This window comes from Rhipicephalus microplus, chromosome 8 (genome assembly GCF_043290135.1).
Source record: "Rhipicephalus microplus isolate Deutch F79 chromosome 8, USDA_Rmic, whole genome shotgun sequence".
In the NCBI taxonomy this organism is placed as follows: Eukaryota; Metazoa; Arthropoda; class Arachnida; order Ixodida; family Ixodidae; genus Rhipicephalus; species Rhipicephalus microplus.
This window is the reverse complement of record NC_134707.1, coordinates 103,761,058-103,782,879: the sequence shown is the minus strand read 5'-3', so window position 1 is coordinate 103,782,879 and position 21,822 is coordinate 103,761,058. Positions and strand designations below refer to the sequence as shown.

The 21,822-nt window shown below is 41.8% G+C and overlaps 1 protein-coding gene across 1 annotated transcript in view; it reads right to left on the bottom strand.

Annotated features, from left to right (window-relative positions):
- Positions 1-872: 872 nt before the first annotated feature.
- Positions 873-21,822, bottom strand: part of LOC119184563 (uncharacterized) — a 36,342-nt gene continuing 15,392 nt past the window's right edge. The window contains exons 3-6 of the mRNA XM_037433968.2: positions 18,784-18,929; positions 7,920-7,993; positions 4,772-4,855; positions 873-1,133 (exon numbers count right to left, since the gene is read on the bottom strand). Of these exons, the coding sequence (XP_037289865.2) occupies positions 961-1,133; positions 4,772-4,855; positions 7,920-7,993; positions 18,784-18,929 (477 nt within the window). The 3' untranslated portion in view covers positions 873-960. The remainder of the gene's footprint in view (positions 1,134-4,771; positions 4,856-7,919; positions 7,994-18,783; positions 18,930-21,822) is intronic.

Sequence of the window (21,822 nt, the reverse complement as noted above, 5' to 3'; positions counted from 1 at the left end):
AACCCATGATTGTATAAAATTACTATTACTTTCATTGGTAGCCAATTATTTTAATAAATTACTAAGGGTTAACGTTATTACAGAGTATAAAAGCGCACGTAGGAACCTCAATAAAGTGTATATTTATTGTTCAATCTCATGATAGTCTATACAGAATTAGAATCTGTTTTCAGATGCGAAAACATTGTGAAAAGAGAGCAACGGGCATCCTTAATGAGAAGTGGTCAGGAGGCTGCACCTTGAAGCATCTCTTGCAACAGCAGCAGTATCGACCATGGTGGCATTTTCTCATGAGCAACTCAACAGATGGTATTTCTGTTTGTGATTTTTGCCTTTTTCTTGTATTTTTATGTCACTGCGGAAGCGGTATATTGAACCACTGCAGGGAAATAGGTTTAATGATGCATAGCAAGCTGTGACTCAAACAATTGCTGTGACCGTCAGTCATCTCGTATTGTAAAAAACTGCTTCGTGATAGTGTGCAGCTGTTCATTCAAACGCGAACACTTGAAAAAAGACCTTGTTGAGAAATAGGCATCTTGTTTAAAGAAGATGCGTAGTTTTTAAACGAAAGTTCAAGCCTATATTTCCTGCGATCTTATTAAATGATATAGCTGTCTTCTGGGACCATAAAAATGTCCAAAGTAGCAGATCATCCTGAATAACGCTGTTCGGGTTGATAATGCCTAAATAAATTGTCAATCAAGCTATTCAGTGAATCATTAAGACAGGCTCATATGTTTTTAGTGTCAAGTAGTGGTGTCATTTCCAAAGAGAGACAACTCATGGTTCTTATACGGCTTGCGATACGCAACATGCAAAAATGTGTCGGTAAATACACCATAGACACTGTAAATATAATAGTTCATAAGGCAGGAAGCACAATAAGTTTATTGTGATAATCTTTATGAAAATATTTACTTATTGCGGTTATTGTGAATTCACGACGCTGGAAGCTGTTCACAAAATAAGAGTGAGTTTACCATCACTGGCTTGACAGTCCTCATAATTGAATTCTGTGGCGTTGTTACGGTTGCAATATGTCTCAAAATTTGTTTTGCAGAGTTCTTGTTCTTGAGGTTCACTTTTCAAGTACTTGTCGTTCACCCATAGTTCACAGGCGTCGTAGTAATCTGTGGGAATGCACTTGACGATTAGTCTCGCTCTCAAAAAGAAAATACAAAAAGTATTTTTCTGTGCCTCTCGATGTTTTTAATGCCTTGGGAGGTGGTGCGAACGCTGTATATTGTGTTCCATTATTTTGCCGTGTCCCTATAGCTCTCGGGTAATAAAGATTGAAATTATTGAACAAGCGTGCACGTACTATTGTTCAATAGTACGTGCATGCTGTTATTTTCTTGGTCAAATATATGCCTCCAAAACAATAATTGTATTAATAAATGCTAGGGCTTTCCTTTATCGCTTCGTAGTTGTAACGTGTCACTCTACAGGAAGCAACCAGGATCCATCACACTAGCCTGATTTTGATACCACTGGCGCTGTTCTTCGCAGTTCTTTGCAAATCGGCATTGATATATACGTGAGGTCCACGTTCGGCGGCTTAATCTTACGCGTACAGCCACTCTGTACAATAAACGCATCAGATACAATAAACTGATGGCAAGATGGCAAGATAGATTATTGTATCTTTCGAAATGATGACAAGATACAATAAATTTGCCATCAGCGCAACGAAACACATGCAAAGCTAGCTTCTTACAACAGTCTTTTCATAGGGCCACTAGCAAACATACGTCTACGATTTGCGAAAATTTTTGAGACGGCTTTCCATTAGGTTTTTTTTGAAGCCCTTTCGTTCACGAATTCTTTTTTCGCTCGCTATGGTTTAGCAACTTCCGGTTTCAGTAAATGTGCGTAAAATACAGACCAACCATGAGGTGCCACGTTGCTATAAGAATCACTGTAAAAAAATGGCAGCATATCCACGGAGTGAATGATTGATAGTGGGGCGAAGCATCCATTCATCCACTCGTTCTTGCTTCCGCCCATCCAAGCATGCGTCTGTGTGGCCACCCGTGTGTCCATCCGCCCGTCCGTGCGTGTTTTTGTTTGTGCGTCCGCACGTTCATCTGTGCGCCCGTCCCTGCTTTTGTCCATGCATCCGCTCCTGCATCCGTTCATGCGTCTATCCGTCCGTGCAGCCATCCGTGCGTCCGTCCATGCATCTGTCTGTGTGTTCGTTCGTCCCCGTATTCAGCACTCCAAGTACCACCATCTCGCATCTTTTCATCATATATTCCTCATATGGAAGCACCGCCATCCAGCGGAAATTCCAAGGACTGAACGAGAGGAGGCACACGCACACTTTCTTACGGCTTGCGCTTCGTGTCTACTTCCCCCCTTTAACCACCTCGAGTCATGGTATATACTAGTTCACTGTATTCATGGCACTGCGGCCCAACGCTCGCTAAACCTTTCTAAAACTAAGGAGATTATGCCCAGCGAGTATGACGTAGCAACCCTTTCTTGTCAGATAGTGCTCAATGTACATGCCAATGGCCGCTAAAAGGGATGAGACAGGATAATTCGTCTTTTAGTTAACGCGCGCGCTGCTAATGTTTTATTGTTCAACAACGCACAGAATTAATCTCTCACTGGCACCGCATTGGAGGTAATTGTAAGACTGGTTACACACTATGAATACTACTACGACTACGAGGGACAAACGGGTGCCGCTATAAGGAGCTTCGCCCCTAAAAGAGGAACCATCAGTTTTCAGTGTATCGCAACGTCCACGTCTCAGGCTCCAAATGTTTGGAACGTTGCGTTCGTCAGCTAAAATTCTTAACACTCGCTCTTTCAGGGTCATACTTAAGAGATACTTACGATCTGCACTTGACCAAAGTTGTTAAAAAAATGTTCAAATGTCCGGTTTGTCCTCGTGAAAGGGTTTCGGTGCACCACGCGACAAACTTCATTTTATTGCATGAAGCATGCCAGTGTTACGCTATTGAGCTATCAATTGCTATATTATGATTGTCCAACATTACGATGTTGGTGTTTATTAAGGGTCTCACATTTATCAATAGTTTGGAGTTTCCCTGTTCGTGAAGACAGACCTGTTGGTGCGTATATTAAAATCTTGGTGTGTATATTAAAAACAGACCTGTTGGTGTGTATATTAATAAAGTAGAAAAGGTGCCTCAGCTGACAGTAAATTGCACATGTAGCAGCCTGTCAGAAATCTCACATGTGACATTCACTATCCGAAGACTATTGTTTCATAAACGAGTATGTTCTACTGAAATTGTATTCACCATTGAACCACTAAAATACAGAACACTTTCATGATCAAACACGTCTCTGCCACTGAATGCCCTATAAAGAGCGGCCATCATAAAAATTCGCCCCGTATCTGCATATTAATCTGCAAATGTCGTCGAAAGACGAAATTCTTGCGTCTGGAGAGATTAAAAAAACGTTTATTTGATGTTCTGCGCAAAAAAATTGGTGAATAGTATTCTGAAGGCACTGCCTTAGAGTGCCTCGAGCGTGCAGTGGAGGCGAACGAGCGTATCAAGTCACGTCACACATGTGACATGAGCGCCGTCTGGCAGTTTTCTTGGAAAACGGAGCGCTTGGCCCTGAGACGGGCGTGTGCAGCCGTCTCAGAGGTGATATAGTGTAGTACGCAAGGCGATTAGTAGGTGCCACCACCGTGTCGTCGTAGAAAGGCGTTTGAAACACTTCCCTTTGAGTGCAAGCGTTGCATGGACAGCGCCGAGTGATAAACGCTACGGTCCTTAAAATAACTTAGGTTTACCTTTTCTAGTTAAACACGCACATACAGAATATATACGTGTTGTTATGGTGCCTCAGATATGCGTGATAATTGCTCTTTAATTGACAATCGGGCAAGTATGAACGCTGAATCTTGAGCAACATCGATGGGTACTGCGGATTGGATCGGCCGTTTCAATCAACTGGTGCCGTTTGAAATGATAAGTACCGTTAAATGCATGTACTTAGCCTAATGCTAAGTACCCGAGCGTTGTGATTTCCCGAGCGTTGTGATTTCTGCGTCGGTTGCTGCCGTACGCTTTCCGCATCAAAAGACCAGCTTTTCAAGTACTACTTACGCCAATATCCACGTTTCAGAGTGGTGGAGGTGCTGGGTAGATGCTTCAGCCATGTCTTGGATGGCAGGTAGTTTCTTTTTGTGGAGTTCTAGGTTGAGTTAGGACGTTAGGGACGTCAAGGTCTGTGGTTTGTGTTTGCCATGCAATCATGCCATACCATGCCAGTTTTGCAAATTGCCATGTGAACGAACCCACCGCAACAGCTGCAGGACCATGAAATGTGAATCATGACAGTCATGACATACATGTCACAATTTTTATGTTATAACTAGTCAAATATGTTCTTCTTACAGTCATGTTATGCCCTGCGAATATTGGTATCGATACCGTTATTTAAACGGCCAGGAGAGCTAAAATTCGTAGGGCGGATAGATAGATAGATAGGTAGATAGATAGATAGATAGATAGATAGATAGATAGAGAGAGAGATAGATAGATAGATAGATAGGATGGAAAGATAGATAGAAAGATAGATAGATAAATAGATAGATAGATAGATAGATAGATAGATAGATAGATAGATAGATAGATAGATAGATAGATAGATAGATAGATAGATAGATAGATAGATAGATAGATAGATAGATAGATAGATAGATAGATAGATAGAAGTACTGGCAGTTTGCTAAGGAATTCTCCTTATTAAATATCGAATGAAAGTGATTACTCACCTCCACCTGTCTCATTTTGCTTCTTTATAATTGCGCAGTACTCTGACGTATAATTAAATGTAACTCTATAACTTGTGGATCCACCTATTACAGAAATGCAAATAGAAAGTGAAATTTCTGTTGTTGGCCTGTTCCACAATGTTTCAATGCAAAGTTGCGATTCCTGGCAAATAGTTAGGAAAAAAAATAGTGGTGGTTATATGTCATTGGCCCCATTCTTTTTCTTCATTGTGTCGACTGAGTACAATACCACACGTCTCTCCACACAAAGTTGCTTATCTATCGAAAGTGAACTTTTGTAGTACGTTGTGGCTGTAGTGGTAAAAATTCGCATCAATCAGCTCAGTATGACAGTGTCAACTAGAATAAATATAATATAGATAAAATGAGCACCGACTACAATACGATTGTTCAAGACTTCTTCGCCAGATGTGGTGTCTTGCACGTAGTAGTTCGTTACCTTGCACGAAGAAAATCATAATAAAGACGTCAAATTGCAATATATGCGTGGTATATAAAATGTGTTGTTCCTATTCGATGCGCACCAGTAAGGTATGTCGACGGCATGCATCCGCAAGCAGCAATTTTGCTCAATATTCATTGCTACCTGGTGTCACTATCTTTGCTTTCGACATATAACTTGCCAGCGCCAGTCTATATTCAGTGACGAAACAATATGTTCTGAGTTCTTGATGGCGGTAGAGAGATTTTCGCGACAATACTCAAAGCCTCATAAATGTACTTCGTCTTTGATATCAATTATTTTTGTCAAAAGCAATCGCTAATGCTTTTAGCAGCTATACCTACTGCTTTACTTGGAGCTAATGGCGCCTTTCAACAGCTGTCCCGTGACTCTGCGTCGTTCAATTTTATTGCGTTTGGCTAGAGGAATCATTACTTTAGGTAGGACTTTCACCAACCCTTTTTCAGAAATGTCGTTTTTACGTTTTGCGTGTTCATCTACTCAGCCTTACTGCTTCATTTCCCATCGAACTTGCTTTTAGGGGTATGATCTACATCTTTCAAAACATTTCTTGAAGCTACGCTGCAATGGGTGCTAGGTGTCACAAATTTTTGAAAGTTGTCAGCCGTTTTCATCATTTTTTGGGAATTTGGCAGCCCAACGACTCATTGAATTGAAAAAAAAAGCCAAGGATTTGCCGCACGTACCGCAACGCTATGGTAAATGTTGAGTTGCCGTTAATATTATTGGTTTTCGGTTTCTTGTAGCATTTATTGTTCAATTTTTTCACTTGAAATTTAGGCAACCATCATGTATTGTAAGTACTTAAATCTTCCTATCGTTGTTAATGGGGCTAATGGGATGAATTATTACCAGGTTCAAGAATGCAGACCACTCGACCGTACAAGGCACAAGCTGTCGAATAGATGCGCTGAAGCAAGCGCATGGGCACTTTCAACGTGAGTACACATTTACGCCTAAACGCACAGCGTTTTACGTTACCTCTAACTCACATAATATTAGACGCGTTTGCAGCATGCCTAATTTTCCGTGCACCAGATGAACATGACGCTTGAGTCATTTCTCTTCAGATGTAGTGGGGCCAAATACTCATCAAGCTTATTTAAGGCACGCTGCCAGGCCAGTTGTTTGGGGTTAATCATTCATATGGGTGTAACGAAACATGCGTGAGTGTGACTTCCTTAGCTTTGTCAGATAAAAAAGATGTATCTAGAATCTTCACTGCGACGTTGGAGAGAGCACATTGTCGCTTTGAGTAATTACACGCGCATGAACTGTGCTGTATTTTTACATGATGGCTTCTACGTTTTATCGATCTACTGTTATTGTATAAATAGCAGGTGTGATCGCAAATAAATCATTAGTTGGAAGTTAGCCTTGTGTGCGTGTGTGTGTCTGTCGAAGTGTGTGGATTAAGCCTAATCAATGGAACCACAAGATCTTTTGAACCTAAAGCCACGGACACCATAAAAATCATGAATAAAATTAACAAAGAGCAGGGGCAAATTTAAGGGGCAAATTTGCCCCTTAAACATAGTTTTAATGTTTATTCCTTTTTGTCCTGAAGGATATGAGCCAATGTTTGTCCTGCAACTGCTCATCTCGCCTACCGTCTTGTGCAGTTTCCACTAAAAGAACTCTGGTTCATTCTGTTTCATAATTGTTTACACATCAAAGTTATGTAACTACCAGTGGCTCGTGTCTCATGTACTAAGCATGGTGCAGCAGTATACTATGTTATTATTACCGCAACACCTATGCCCTTTTTAATTATCATTTGCCAGCGCTGACATCCGAGGTCCCGCTTCTACTGTTCACGGTTCGATGTGACTGGTAGCAATCATGAATGCTGATAAAAACTTGAGTACAATCTTTTAAGTTGTCTTTTAAACCCGCTCAATCATAAGGTTTGTTTGTTTGTTTTTTTGTTGAAGAACACGGGCAAACTATATTCAATAAAGTGTTTGCCATTGCGTCTGTGGCTACTGACAGAATTATTTTTAATCACCACGGTTTTTTTTTCGCACCGAAAAATGGGCCAAACCCTCAAAGCCTAGAACATGTTTTTTTTCTGAAAGTTTTTTTTTCTGAATGTATTTCTGAAAGTGAGCAGACACTAAAATGCTAATTACAATAATTTTAGCCGTTCTTGCTATTCTTGCTGAATCCTGACGTCATAACATAAAACGTGCTTCTCGCCAAGTGCTCAAACAAGGTGACGTGATGTTTTGATGACCACTTCATATTCAAGTGGTCATTTTAATTGCTTTGGGGATGCCTAACGCCTGTTTTAGAAGTATTGCTCCATTTTATCAGAACTAGGCAGACAGCATCTTGGTGTCACCGTAGTGGTTCTATAGCATGACGTCAAGCTAGTGTTAATATGATTAGGTGTGACCTCGGCATAATGAATCATTGACCATTCAAATATATTAGCACCCTTTTCGCAGCTGCAACCTTGCTCAATGCGGTCTCTGCACATCTACCAATTTTATTGCGAACAATAAACCCACCTTGGAAAAACTGATGTTAGTACACTTTCCAGACAGACGCCCGAATTACTCCACTGAACCTGAACTCTAGTTATTTAGTGAGGCACAAAACTGGCAAGCAACCTCAATTGAATGTGTTACATCAGAAATGTTTTAAATTGTTATAGCTTACTTTCGTTAACAGCCGTGAAAGCTTGTGCTGGCCGACGTTTTGCTGCTGCATTGTAAACCATTTTATTCGACGTCCTGTGTCAGAAGAAACAGAATAAATAAACACTTTATTGTGCAAGCAACTTAGCCACCACAGTTATAATTAAGCAAGCGAGAATCATGAAGATCATAGTAGTTGACGGTTGAAAGTTTATTGAAATATCATCGTCAAATACAAATGACTTCGTTCGTAAGTGCTACAGAAGGAAGTCCCAAGGTAAATACCGTCAGGGGGACCTCTTATTGAAAATGGATTAGGGAAATACAGGGCAGATAAGTGACGATGAGAAGCATATTACGAAGCGTGAATTTCTAAGCAAAAACAGAAAAGCAAGAGCGCAAATAATTTTAAAGTTGCAAGGCCTAGAACATACAATATCGAAAAACGTGTAAATAATATACATACTGCAAAGAGTTACATCACTTGAAAAATGAAAAAAAAACGCAAAAAATACAACGCTGAAAACATTTAGCATGAAAGGTGAAAGGAATCTTCCCTCATTTTATTTAAAATGTAGGTATATTATGACAAATTATATTGATCAAGGGAAGCGAGTTTTATAGAAAAACACCTAAAAAAAGCGCTTTCTGTTTGCCATAGTTCGAGTGTACTACCAGCAACAGTAAGCTAAGATCAGAGGAGAATCTAGTCAAACTTGTGTTAGAAAACGGAGTGAGATGCTTTCTAGTTGAATGTCAAGATGACGTGCACGAAAAATGAGGGTACCCAGTTTCAATGGGATGGAATGATTGATGGAGATAAAGCCTAGATTACGGTGCACGGGCGTGGCAGACTCCCTTCAGTGACGGAAGGTGATAATTTTTATTGCTTTTTTCTGCAAGTGAGCAAACTTGGAGAGATGAATCATGTAAGTGTTTTGCCAGGAAGAACAACAATATGTTAAATGACTCTAAACGAAGGTGAAGTATGATGCACGAAGATTGCGCAGTGGAAAAAAACGGGCGAGTTTCAATTAAAACACAAACGCCAAAATAAATGTTGGAGTAAATTGCTGGGATGTGTTTAATAAACTTTAATTCAGAGCCAATCGAAGCACCAAGGAAAGTCGTCGTATCGCAGGGATGTATAACAGGCGAGTCAGATGTTAAAAATGGCATGAATGGTATTCTCTTAAGAAAGGAATAAAATAGCATGGATGTAGTTTTAAGTGCTATAATTAGTAGCTGATGGTTACGGCACCATTGTACGACATCAGCGGAGTCCCTATTTAATTCCTTTAGTAAGTTTACTAAATTTCTCTTTGGGGAAAAGATGGTGGTATCATCAGTATATATACTACATTTAAATATATTAAGACATTTGGGTAAATCAATAATGTACAACAAAAACAGCAAACCTCCAAGAATTGAACCTTCGGGGACACCCTGATTAATCGTGCTAGAGTTAGAACAGAAATCACTAACTATGACGCGCTAAGACCTATTCAAGAAATGCGATGAAGGCCTGGAACCAAAAATATCATCATCATCATCATCATTATCATCATCAGCCTTGCTACGTCCACTGCAGGATAAAGGCCTCTCCCATGTTCCGCCAGTTAACTCGGTCCTGTGCTTGCTGCTGCCAATTTATACTCGCAAACTTCTTCATCTCATCTGCCCACCTAACTTTCTGTCTCCGCCTAACCCTCTTGCCTTCTCTGGCAGTCAGTTGGTTACCCTTGATGACCAGTGATCGTCCTGTCTACGCGCTACATGCCCGGCCTATGTCCATGTCTTCTTATTAATTTCAACTATTATATCCTTAACCCTCATTCGTTCCCTAATCCACTCTGCTCTCTTCGTGTCTCTTAAGGTTACACCTACCATGTTTCTTTACATTGCTCGCTGTCTAAACCTCAATTTAAGCTGAACCCTCTTTGTAAGTCTCCATGTTTCTGCTTGTAGCTTAGTACCGGCAGGATACAGCTGTTATATGCCTTCCTCTTGAGGGATAACGGCAATCTACGTGTCATAATCTGAGAGTGCTTGCCAAATGTGTCCACCGCATTCTTATTCTCCTAGTTACTTCAATATCGTGGCTCGGCTCCACGGTTATTACTTGCCCTTAGTAGACATAGTCTTCTACAACTTCAAATGGACTATTACCTATCTCAAAGCGCTGCTCTCTTCAGAGGTTGTTGCACATTACTTTTGTTTTCTGCAGATTATTTTAAGACCCACATTTCTGCTCTCCTTGTATGACTCCGTAATCAGGAGTTGCAATTCGTCCCCTGAATTACTCAGCAATGAAATGTCATCAGCGAAGCGCAGGTTACTAATGTACTCTCCATGAACTCTTAACCCTAACTGTTCCCATTCTATGCCTCTGAAGACCACCTGTGAGCACGTGGTAAATTGCATTGGGGAGATTGTATCCCCTTGCCTTACACCCTTCTTTATTGGTATTCTGTAGCTTTTTTTATGAAGCACTATGGTAGCAGTTGATCCCTATAGATTTTTTCCAGGATGTTTATATATGCTTCATCGACGCCCTGATTCCGCAGTGTCTGCGCGACAGCTGATATTTTTACTGAATCAAACGCCTTCTCGTAATCCATGAAGGCTATGTATAGTGGTTGGTTATATTCTGAGCATTTCTCTATAAGCAGATTGATAGTTTGAATGTGGTCAATAGTTGAGTAGCCTGTTCGAAATTCCGCTTGTTCTTTTGGTTGATTGAATTCTAATGTTTTCTTAACTCTGTTAGCAATTATTTTTGTATGTAGCCTATATACCATGGAGAGCAAACTGATCGGCCTGTAATTCTTCAAGTCCTTGTCATCGCCTTTCTTATGTATTGAGATGATGTTAGCATTCTTCCAAGACTGTTGTACTCTTCCCGTCAGGAGACACCTCGTAAACAGGGTGGCTAGTTTTTCTAACAAAATCTGTCCTCAATCTTTCAGCAGATCTGATGTTACTCAATCCTCACAAGCAGCTTTGCCTCTTTGCATGCTCTCCAAGGCTTTTATGACTTCTTCTATTATCACTGGTTGGGTGTCATCTAGGTTACTGTTAGTTTTATAATATTAAAGTCGTGGTTGTCCCGGCTACTGTACAGATCTCTGTAAAACTATTCCACTATTTTTACTATACTATCTATATTGTTATTTATTTTGCCTTCTTTGTACCTTAGTGCATAGATCCGATTTTTCCCTATCCCAAGTTTCCTCCTCACTGCTTTGATACTTCCTCCGTTTTTCAGAGCATGTTCAATTCTCTCTATGGTATACCTTCTTACATAAAATACCTTAAGCCTATTAATGAACTTTGAAAGCTCTGAAAGTTTTATTTGGTATGTCGTACTTGAGACTTTCATGCTTTGACGCTTCATAATGAGATTCTTCGTTTCCTGGAAAAGCTTGCCAGTGTCTTGTCTAACTACCCTGCCTCCAACTTCCACTGCACACTCCGTAATGATACTCGTCAGATTATCGTTCATTGTATCTACGCTAAGGTTGGTTTCCTCACTAAGAGCCGAGTACGTGTTCTGAATCAAGACTCGGAATTCCTGTACTTTCCCTCTCCGTGCTAGCTCATTCATTGGCTTCTTGCGTATCAGTTTCTGTCATTCCTTCTGCAAAACTAGGCGAATTCGGGACTGTACCAATCTGTGGTCACTGCATCGTACCTTGCTATCCACTTCCACATCCTGCGCAATGCCTGGTAGTGCACTTATTATAAAGTCTATTTCGTTCCTAATTTCGTCATTAACGCTCCTCCATATCCACTTGCAGTTTCCTCGTTTTCGGTAGAAGGTATTGAAAATTTGTAAATTATTGGGTTCTGCAAATTCTACTAGTAACTTTCCTCTGGCATTTGTAGTACCGATGCCACGATCTCCTACTGCCTGGTCTCCAGCCTGCTTTTTCCGTACCTTTGCATTGCAGTCTGTCATCAGTATAGTATTCCGTATTTTACCTTACTCATTGCCGATTCCACGTCTTCAAAGAAGCTTTGAACTGGAGCGTCATCATGGCTGGATATAGGCGCGTAAGCCTGTATCATCCTCATCTTGTATCTCTTATTGAGTTTAATTACAATACCTACCAACCTTTCATTATTTCTATAGTATTCCTCTATGTCGCCAGCTATGTTTCTGTGAATTAGGAACCCCACTCCCTGTACTCTTCTGTCAGCCAAGCCCCGATAACAAAGAACGTGCCCATTCTTTAGCACCGTATAGGCCTAATCTGTCCTCCTAACTTCACTGAGGCCGATTATATCCCATTTAACAGCCTCTAGCTCTTCGAATAGTACAGCTAGACTTGCCTCACTAGATAAAGTTCTAGCGTCAAACGTTGCCAAATTCAGGTTTCAATGGCAGCACCCTCTTAGCACCCTCTGCTTTGTTGCACATCTGACCGCCGCCGTGGTCAGTTGCTCCACAGCTGCTGGGGACTGAGAGCCGAGAGTAGATTTACGTTTGCATGTAGGAGGTAGTGGCCAGATACTGCACCAGGGTGGCCAATCCTTTTCTGGTGAGAACCCCCCCTCCACCGAATATCATTAGAGTCTAAAACTGTCGAAAGAATTTCATGGTTAATACTTTCAAACTCTTTAGAAAGATGCACAAATACGTCCGCAGCAAACAGGCCAATATCAATAGAATATTTGAGGTAGTCAGTGAAATTTGTTAAGGCGAGTTCTGAAGACGCGTCTAAAACCAAACTGATAGAGTGTCAAAAGACTGGCTTTGTTTGTATAAGGTGGTTATTAAGCGATTTCTCTGTAACTTTGTTAAAGAAAGAAAGAATAGTGACCGGGCGGTAGTTATTGATCAAGTTCCGGTCACCTTTTTGAACACGGGAACCACTCTGTCTGTCTCTATTTTATGAGAGAAATCACCAGCCTTAAACATTCAATAATTACATGAGCTAGAGGACTGGAGATCTCGGAGACAATAATTTTTATTCTTGACGAGTGGATGTTATCTAGACCAGCGACTGCACATTTTAATTGCTTTATTACTTGGCCAACTTCGTGCGGGTAAACAGGCCTTAGATAGAAGGAATGCGGGCATTGAGGAAGAGAGGAAGCAGGGTAGGAAGTAGACACATTTGCCCTGGAAAAGTGCAAATAAAAGCATTGGCAATTTCAGAGGCATTTGTGATTACTCGTGTACCACGCAAACCCTTAGAGATCTCCGGCTCCGAAGCATGTTGGTTGAGAAGTTTGTTAAGTATCTTTCAGTTCTTGTGGATGCCATTTCCATTTTCAAGACTGGGGCTCTGGTAGTAGGTGTGCTTTTTGTATCTTAGCCACACAGAACGTGTGTTCGAGTACTAGCCACTGAAGAAGTGGTAAGTTAAAGGGCTGCACTCTACCTTTTTACGCAAGTTGTTTTTTTTTCTCAGTGCTGCGCAGAAGCCCATTAGTCATCCATGGCTGTCTAAGAACCAAGTATTCTTTCAAGTAAGATGATGCGGGGGTACAATTTTTATTGCGTCACTGATTTTATCACAGAGTTTATGGTGAGCAGTAGTAGCAGAAATGGCGCTTAAGACATCAGTCGAATCGGTCTGAGAAATGCTATTACGAAATTTGCCAATCGGAAATACATATTTGCTGACTGTATCCAGTTTTTTTACGCAAGTATCCAACACAAAAAACACAGGAGTATGGTCAGTAAACAAGAAATCTATGACACCGGCCATCTGATTTGCAGTGACATTTGTTAAAATGGGGTCAACGAGCGTGTTAGGCCCACCTGGTACACTACGTGTTGAAGAACTGATCTGGCCCTCAAGTCCATTACCTTGAAAGCATTTCACCTAACACAAGCATGAAGTGTCAGCAATATCTGCAATGTTTACATTATAGTCTTCCATGATGATTTTGTTCTTGTGCTCATCAATAATTCGACCGAGTATTTCACTAAGGGCAGAGCAGAGGTGAAAGTAAGGTGAAGAAAGCTTACGATAAATGCACCCCATGACAATATTTTTACCGTGAAGACAAGAACCTTCAGATTCTTGCCATACTGATTGACAGTTATTATTAGAAAGGGTGAGGTCATAGCGACGAGTGTACGTCATGGTATTGTGGACGAAAAAGCAAAAACGGCCATGTCGGCTGCCATTGTGGTGAGAAAACTCTGCCTCATAACCTGTCGGTACAAACAGTACGTCATCAGGTGAAGAGATATAATCGTATGGTGGTTTTGGTGCGTTAAACTCCACATATCAATCAGGTGAAGAGAGCCATGTTTTGGAAAGGCAAATAATCGTGAAATTACGACTAGCTAGTGACTATCCCGGCTGCGGCGGCTGCATTTCCGATGGAGGCGGAAATGTTGTAGGTCCGTGTGCTCAGATTTGGGTGCACGTTAAAGAACCCCAGGTGGTCTAAATTTCCGGAGCCCTCCACTACGGCGTCTCTCATAATCATATAGTGGTTTTGGGACGGTAAACCTCACATATCAATCAATGAATCAATCAATCAATCAACGACTAGCTAGTGTCAAGAAAATTCATGTGTTTTTTTTTTTTTTGCTCTGAGAAGTGTTCTGCATATTTTCTTTAGAATGGTTAGTTGGATTACACCCTTGTTGTGTGCGTTGAAGTCGTAGTTAAGACCTCGCCCTTAGCGAAGTTGTCAGCATTCGCGCATGTTATTATTTGGATAGCAGTTATAAGTACACTCCTCAGGGGATTTTTCCACCGGCGTCGCGTCACCATCATTCACCGTATATATATATATATATATATATATATATAAATCTTGCTATTAACTTTCACGAGCAACCAACCGAACATAAACAAGGTCCTACGAAAACACTTTAACATATTGGAACAGAGCGTGCGACTATCCAAAATTTTCACTTCTCCTCCTTGTGTTGTATACAGAAGGCCGAAAAATATGAAGGATCATTTATAAATTCAAAGATAGGTGTGAAACCTCAAATTGGGTGTCACCCTTACGGAAAAAGCAGATGCAGGGTATGCACACACATGCAGACAACGACAGTGGCGAAAAGCACCCACTCGGATTTTAAATACAGGATAAGAGGTGCACTAGACTGTAACTCAGACAACGTCATATACCTCCTGGAATGTGGGGTATGTAACAAGCAATACGTGGGCCAGACAGACACTCCGTTTAGAATTAGATTCAACAACCATCGGGCACATGTACGATCTCTGCCAGGCCTTCCACTTTCAAAACACTGCACATTAAAGGACCACAACTTTGATGACATCAATGACATCAGGGTTACACTACTAGAAAACAACTTTCGAACAATCAGAGAACGGGAACAACGGGAATCTTATTTTATCTACAAATTTAACACGATACGGAATAAATGAACACCCAGGCACTCTGTCTGCGTTACGACCGCTAAAAGACGAAAACGCTTCTCTCTAATCACTCCGGTTTCATTACGACAATAATATTACCCGCTAACAAAGCTTTTGGCCTATGCATCTGACAACATAAAAATGATTTGCCTCATCAAGCACAGCCAGAACGCACAGATAAGTGGTCCCGGATGTCGTACGGTCCCCCCCCTTTTTTCTTTTTCTTTTTTTTTATTTCTCTTCTTTAAGTTTCAACGCACATTTCGTTCCTTCACTGACAAGGAGCTGACAGCTAGGTGGTTTCGTTAACTTTTTCATACATGCGCGCATGTCTTCCCAGTGAGCCGCAACTGTGTGGTGACTGTCTCGGATGTCGTACAGTCTCCCCCCTCCCCTCCCCCTGTTCTTTTTTTCTTCCTTCTTTATTTTTAACGCACATTCTGTTCCTTCACTGACAAGGAGCCAATGCATATAATGAATATCGATGGCGGTGCCTCATTCACCGGCTTTTTCGCTCCTCCCGATGCCACCAGCACGCACTCAAAGCGCTTAAGCCCTCCCCATTAACTTGTCATACACTTCAAAGAGGAACGAGCCGCCAGCGGACTACACGGAAAGGTGAAATACAAGAACGGCGGCTCCCTGCCCACTTGGGGAAGAGTGGGTGCGGGGGAGGTATTGTTGACAATGATGACATTGCTTATCTACCTCTGCTTTACTCTGTTGAAATGCTGCTCCTTTCTAATTACGCCGTGTCGGTCTTGCTTCTTCTCCTAGATTTTCTATATTTTATTTATTGTTTGTCCTCCCGTTTCGCTGTTTCTTTTTTATTTATTTTTCTCTCTCTCTCTTTTGACCCCTTCCCTCCTGTCTCGACAGGATATAAGAAGACACGGATCATGTGTAAATAGTATTATGCCTTGAAAAAGACGGGGTTCCTGTCGAAACGTCGGCACAATAAACAGTTGCTATGTGAAAGCGCATCTACTTTCATATTTATATATATATATATATATACATATACATATATATATATATATATATATATATATATATATATATATATATAATGCAACGACCAAGGTTGCGTAAAAACACAGGATAATATTCGAGAAACGTTAGCCGCAACAAGCTGGTACAGGCAGGAACCCGGCAAGCACGAGCCACACACGGACGTCAACGCCTTCTTTCACGCTGGCACAGAGCTGGCGCCACTACGCTTCGGTACAATATATATATATATATATATATATATATATATATATATATATATATATATATATATATATATATATATATATATATATATGTATATATATTAAAATGCAAGAAAGAAAAACAATCCGGAAAAAGACTCCAGCGCACGGAACTAAACGTCCGACCTCTTGCTTGTCAGTGGGTGGCATTAGCAACTGAGCCACGAAGGAGTATCTATTTGAACGTTGAAACGGCAAGCTGTTCATTTCTACCACTTACCGCTGGCAGGGGTGACCACAGTGGACATATCGTGTTTTCACCATTGCCAGCGAGACGGTGCAATAAATGCGCGTAGCCAGATAGTCACGACGCGGTGTCGTGCTCTGATGCGTTCATCTTGAATGGGAGGGGGGGAGGGGGCCAAGACACTCCTGCGTTCATGCGCCTATCGGACAGTAGGGAGAGTTTTACGCCTTGGGCTTCCACCGCAACGATTATGTTGTAATTAGTGGACAGACAAATGTCGCTGTATTCCCTCCTATGTTTCCGTTTACCATGAAAAGGGCGCGCTTTTTGGACAAAGTGAAGTAATATTTCAGACACCTATTCGCGTTCATCTTAACCTGTACGTGCATTTTGTGCGTCATTTGTGCGTGTGCAAGACGCCCGCTTCAATCTGCTTGCCACTTTTTGCGTGACAATTCAATTTGTTGCTATTGCATTCATTGCTTCACCTTCGCGGCAAAGCTGTGACTTTTTTGCGTTCCTTTATTGCGTTTCTGCGCGCCAGCTAAGCTTGTATTTTTCATTTGCCCTACACTACTGTTTTCGGGCAAGAACACTCTGGCTTTCTAACGCGCAAATTTTGAATACCTTGCTGTGAATATATCGCAATCGTTCAATCTGTTTGCTGCAGTCACCATTTATTAAATAAATGTGTCGTGTTGATTTTACTAGTTCAAGGCAGATAAAAATACAGCTGTATTGTATGCCTCTTCACAAGTGTAGACACAGATGCTTCCCTTTATACTCGATCAATTTTAAGCTTTCATTGTACCGGTCATTATGAGCGGTGCATTAAACGCGATATATAATGCAAGATTGTTATTTGATATATTTCTTGTAGGTACTATGCAGCTGTCATTCACAAGCAAGAGAGCTGGAGAATCAAGCCCAACTGGTGCAATTCTTTAAAAACCTGTTGTAGATTTACCGTTTGTTCTCTTTATGAATTCAGCATAAACTTCTGTTTGCTATCAACAAGTTTTAGGAATTATTCCTGCATCTTGCCCATATGCAAAAGTGTGAGAAACATGCATCATTTACGCACGCAAAAATTTTGTGTCAAACTGCACATAGAGCAGAAAACCTGGGAAACATATTCGCAAAGCCATTGCAAATGTTGGCAATAACCAGAGCTAAAAGTTCAAAACAATATGGATGGCGCAGCCAACAAAAAAAATCTAGTGACACATATTAGAGCTGGTAATATTAATACAACGTTGGCGATGCGTAAGCCAAATAATGCTAGCTAAACCCATTTTTGACATTATTGGTGATATTTTGGACCAACAATAATGTGTGCAGCGATCTTCGCAAATATTGGCCATTCATTTCAATATTGTACGAATGCGTATTTAGGGTTAGCTTTACCGCAAAAGTGACCGTAGAACCACTATTTCTGCTACTGTTTTCCAACTTTCGGGCGAGATTCGACCAATGCAAATGTGCTGCCTGGGCCTTTTCTGCACTCTAGTGGGATCGCTGGTTAATTTCTTTGTCTAAACAGAGTTTTGTGGGGAGAGGGGGCTGTGATACGACAGTATATAGAAAACTGGAGCTCGTGTAACTAACAAAGACGACTTCTGGTGCGTAAGTGCTTCTTTGTTCCTTTTTTTAGAAAAAATATATGCATACTTTTTTGTACAGTATTATTTTATGAGAAGCATGACGCAGTGGTGTTGTGTTTGTGGAGTGGTTGTGTCCACTGTCCTGTGTCTTCTCCGTTTTCCTAATAAAGATTTAGCGGCAAGCCTTTTTTCGTTCGTTATGGTTATGATTGTGTCTAACAAAGAAAACGGACCCCAATATTTACGCTTCTTTCGCACATTCTTAGTTTCTTGTCAGATTCCTGCTGTTTTACTTTCAAGCAGCAAGGGTAATTAATTATCCGCTCGCTCAAACATGGCAGTGCCCAATTTATGAACCCACCGTAATGTAGATGTGCAATAATAGTTTCTATTACACTCACGTTTTGTGAATTCCCAGTGAAATAATTTCATTACATATCAGTATAACAGCGTCAGTTCAGTTACGGCAACTCACCACTCTTCAGAAGTGAACACTGTCACCATCACCTTAGTCAGAAGTCGAGCGCTACGATTCCATGTCTTTAGATATTCTTTAATGCATTTTATGCCAGGATACTCCATCGTTGATAAGTTCAAATAGATTACCTTGGAGTGCATAAACTGGAGAAAGTAACTTACTTAGTGCAGCAACTCATATAGTTATAATGGGTGAACACTGAACTTGAAATCAAAGTACTGTATCTTGTCATCTATAGTGCAGTATCTAACTTACGCAGGCGTTTGCATTTAGTGACGTGCTTATCCGCCTTCGGAAACAGGTAGCGTGACTATTGGGTTGGTTGCTATCGCATTTTTGAAAAAGAAAATACACTTTCTCAGTGCGCAGACAGAGTTTCAGAAAAAAGGCAGATGGGACAGTGCGCACAATTTCATGGCACACATGGCATGAATATACACAGTCAATAGGGCGAGGAGCTGACAAACAGAAAAAAAATAATGGCGGATGCGCCAGAACATTTTAAATACTTGTTAAAATAGCATTTACCTGAAAAGAGTCATTTTCCAACAGAATAAAAGACGCGCCACATACACACAGAGTTCCGTTCCTGCTTTGCGAATCAGAAACCCTCCATGACTTTCACATGCCCTCTTGTCCCTGTATCTGACCATTGCTTCGCATTCATCAAACATCAAAATGTTCCCACAATTGGCATAGTTTCTTTCCAGGTGATCGTCCACTGATTTGCGCATCAGATTCGCATGTTTCCTAAAGCGATCGTTCGGACAGCTCCCCCTCTAACCGATGTAGTATCAACAACGTCATAAAAAATGAGGTGCCTGGAATTCCTTCTACGAACATTTTTGCGCACTTTTTCTCACAGCGAACACTTGAAGATCGTTCACACTTCACTGTTTTACATAGAGAGCCTTGCTTGTTTTTGGCCGTGAAAACAACCTTTACCACAGTTCTTACAACAATTCTTTTAAGGCAGTGCGAAACTTCGTGCACATAAAGAATGGCAGAAACTTTCGGCTTTGGCTCGTCCTGAAATTTGTGCTGTGTATTCTTCCCTTGCCTCAATTCATTTAGAAGTGACTGTGCTATGCGTGGCAGCTACTGCTCAGGAAAGCATGCTTTCTCAAGTCTGTTAACATTGTTGCCAAAACATCCGTCAACCTGGTGATGACCTGATTTTGACGATGATGCCATCATGTAGGCTTTCGCAATTCTTCTTTTAACAAGCTAGGTGCATGCTGAACTAAAGCTCAAGGTCTGAAATTTCAAGTTTGTTATTCTCAGAGAACACCATCGTCAGCTGCAGATTGTCATTGTCATGCACTCAGTAAAAATGGCTTAAAATCTCATTCTCGTTGTACCGTGTGTCACGCTGTTCATGCCGCCCACCGACAAAAGGCCAAAACATGTAATTCCAAAAAAGGAAAACTTGGAGTATGCTTGCCCTTCGCCTTCAGATGTAGAACGCGATAACATAAGCGGTCTCTGTTCGCGTGCGTTCTTAATTGCTAGCCTATATTCAATGCTGAATGTATACCGAAACAGTGCTGTAAGGAACAGAGAAATAGAGAGAGAGAGCGAATGGAACTGAGGCTGGGAGGTTAACAAGATATCAGCATCCTGTCCACTACACATCAACAAAACCTTTTCCTGGGCCGGCCGTTCTAATCTCTATATCTTCTTCCTCTGCTTCGCTCTCGCTTATCGCACACACAAACCTCGCTGTCGTTCTTCGCAATCACAGTCGGACATGACCTTGCGTAGGGGGGTCTCTGACAGTGTTTCTGGGGAACAGCACTAGCTGTTTCGAAGTGACTGGGCGCGGCCACGCCGTGACTTGGTCTGGAAATATCACCGTGGTCGGTCGCATTGTCTCTGTAGAACCTGGGTCTTGGCTTATACCTCGGCCGATGGTGACTCTGGGGGACGACAATGATTGTGCTGTGGTCATCTACGACCTCGGCCACGCTGCGGTTTTGCAGGCAAAATGGTTTCATTTTCGTATAATGGACGGAATAGGCAGTCTTACGGTAGTCGAAGTTGCCTGACAATGCGTATGTGCGGAAACTTTTCTCGGTGGTTAGTTTTTACGACGCTGCAACATGATTTGTACTTTGGGCATAATTTACCCTGGTAGACGATACTGGGTGCCACAGTGGTCATCGCAAACCTGGTAGAAACTGATGTTGCGCCAGAAAATACTTGCACAGACAAAATGCCTGTGAGCGCGGACCGACTGTGGGACATGATTGTGATTCGACGTGGCTTCACTTGCCTTGCTGTCATTGCTTTTTCTTCCTTTGTGGTCATACTGCGCCTATATGCGTGAACGCAATGATTCTTCGATACTACCTCGACGTCATCACAGTTCTTTGATGGAACCTGATTGCTTCGGCCGAGCTGGTCTCTGTCCTAATATTCGGTGGTAATTTCTATGCTGGCAAAAACGGCTTCGGGGTTGTCGGCGCAGCTGCCGGGTGGTTATGTTATGCGCGTTATCACACGGAAAATTGCGTGTAATGTAGATTGTATTACCGATGCCGGCTATCTCCGCCTGCGGCACCTCGATGGAGCTAGCACCCTCGGGCAATGACTGCTGTGGCGTCCGAAGTTGTGGCAGCGACTGGTGCGAGAGGGTCTCCCTGCTACCCGGGGGCCGGTCTGGTTGTGATGGTTAGAGGTCCATACAAATATGAAAACTCACTCGGTATTCGGTAATTGACAGTGATGGTGCCGTACTTGAGTCGAGTACCGACGAGTCCGAAACCTCATATGTTGAGCTGCAATGCACAACTGCAGCCTTGAAGTGAGACCCTTCTTGTGGGGCATTATCGGTAGCGGTCACGTTGTACTAGGTGGTGGCAAAGATATCGGGGGGTGCCCTTCCAAAAACAGGGATGAGCTTGAAGGTCTGCTCCGCCCAGCACTGCTGCTGTACGCCTTCATTCCGGTGCCTCACCGCAGCACCTGCCCGAAGGTGGTCTAGCACCACGAGCCGTTTCTCATGCTCCGTCCAGGCCTCTTGCACTGCTAACG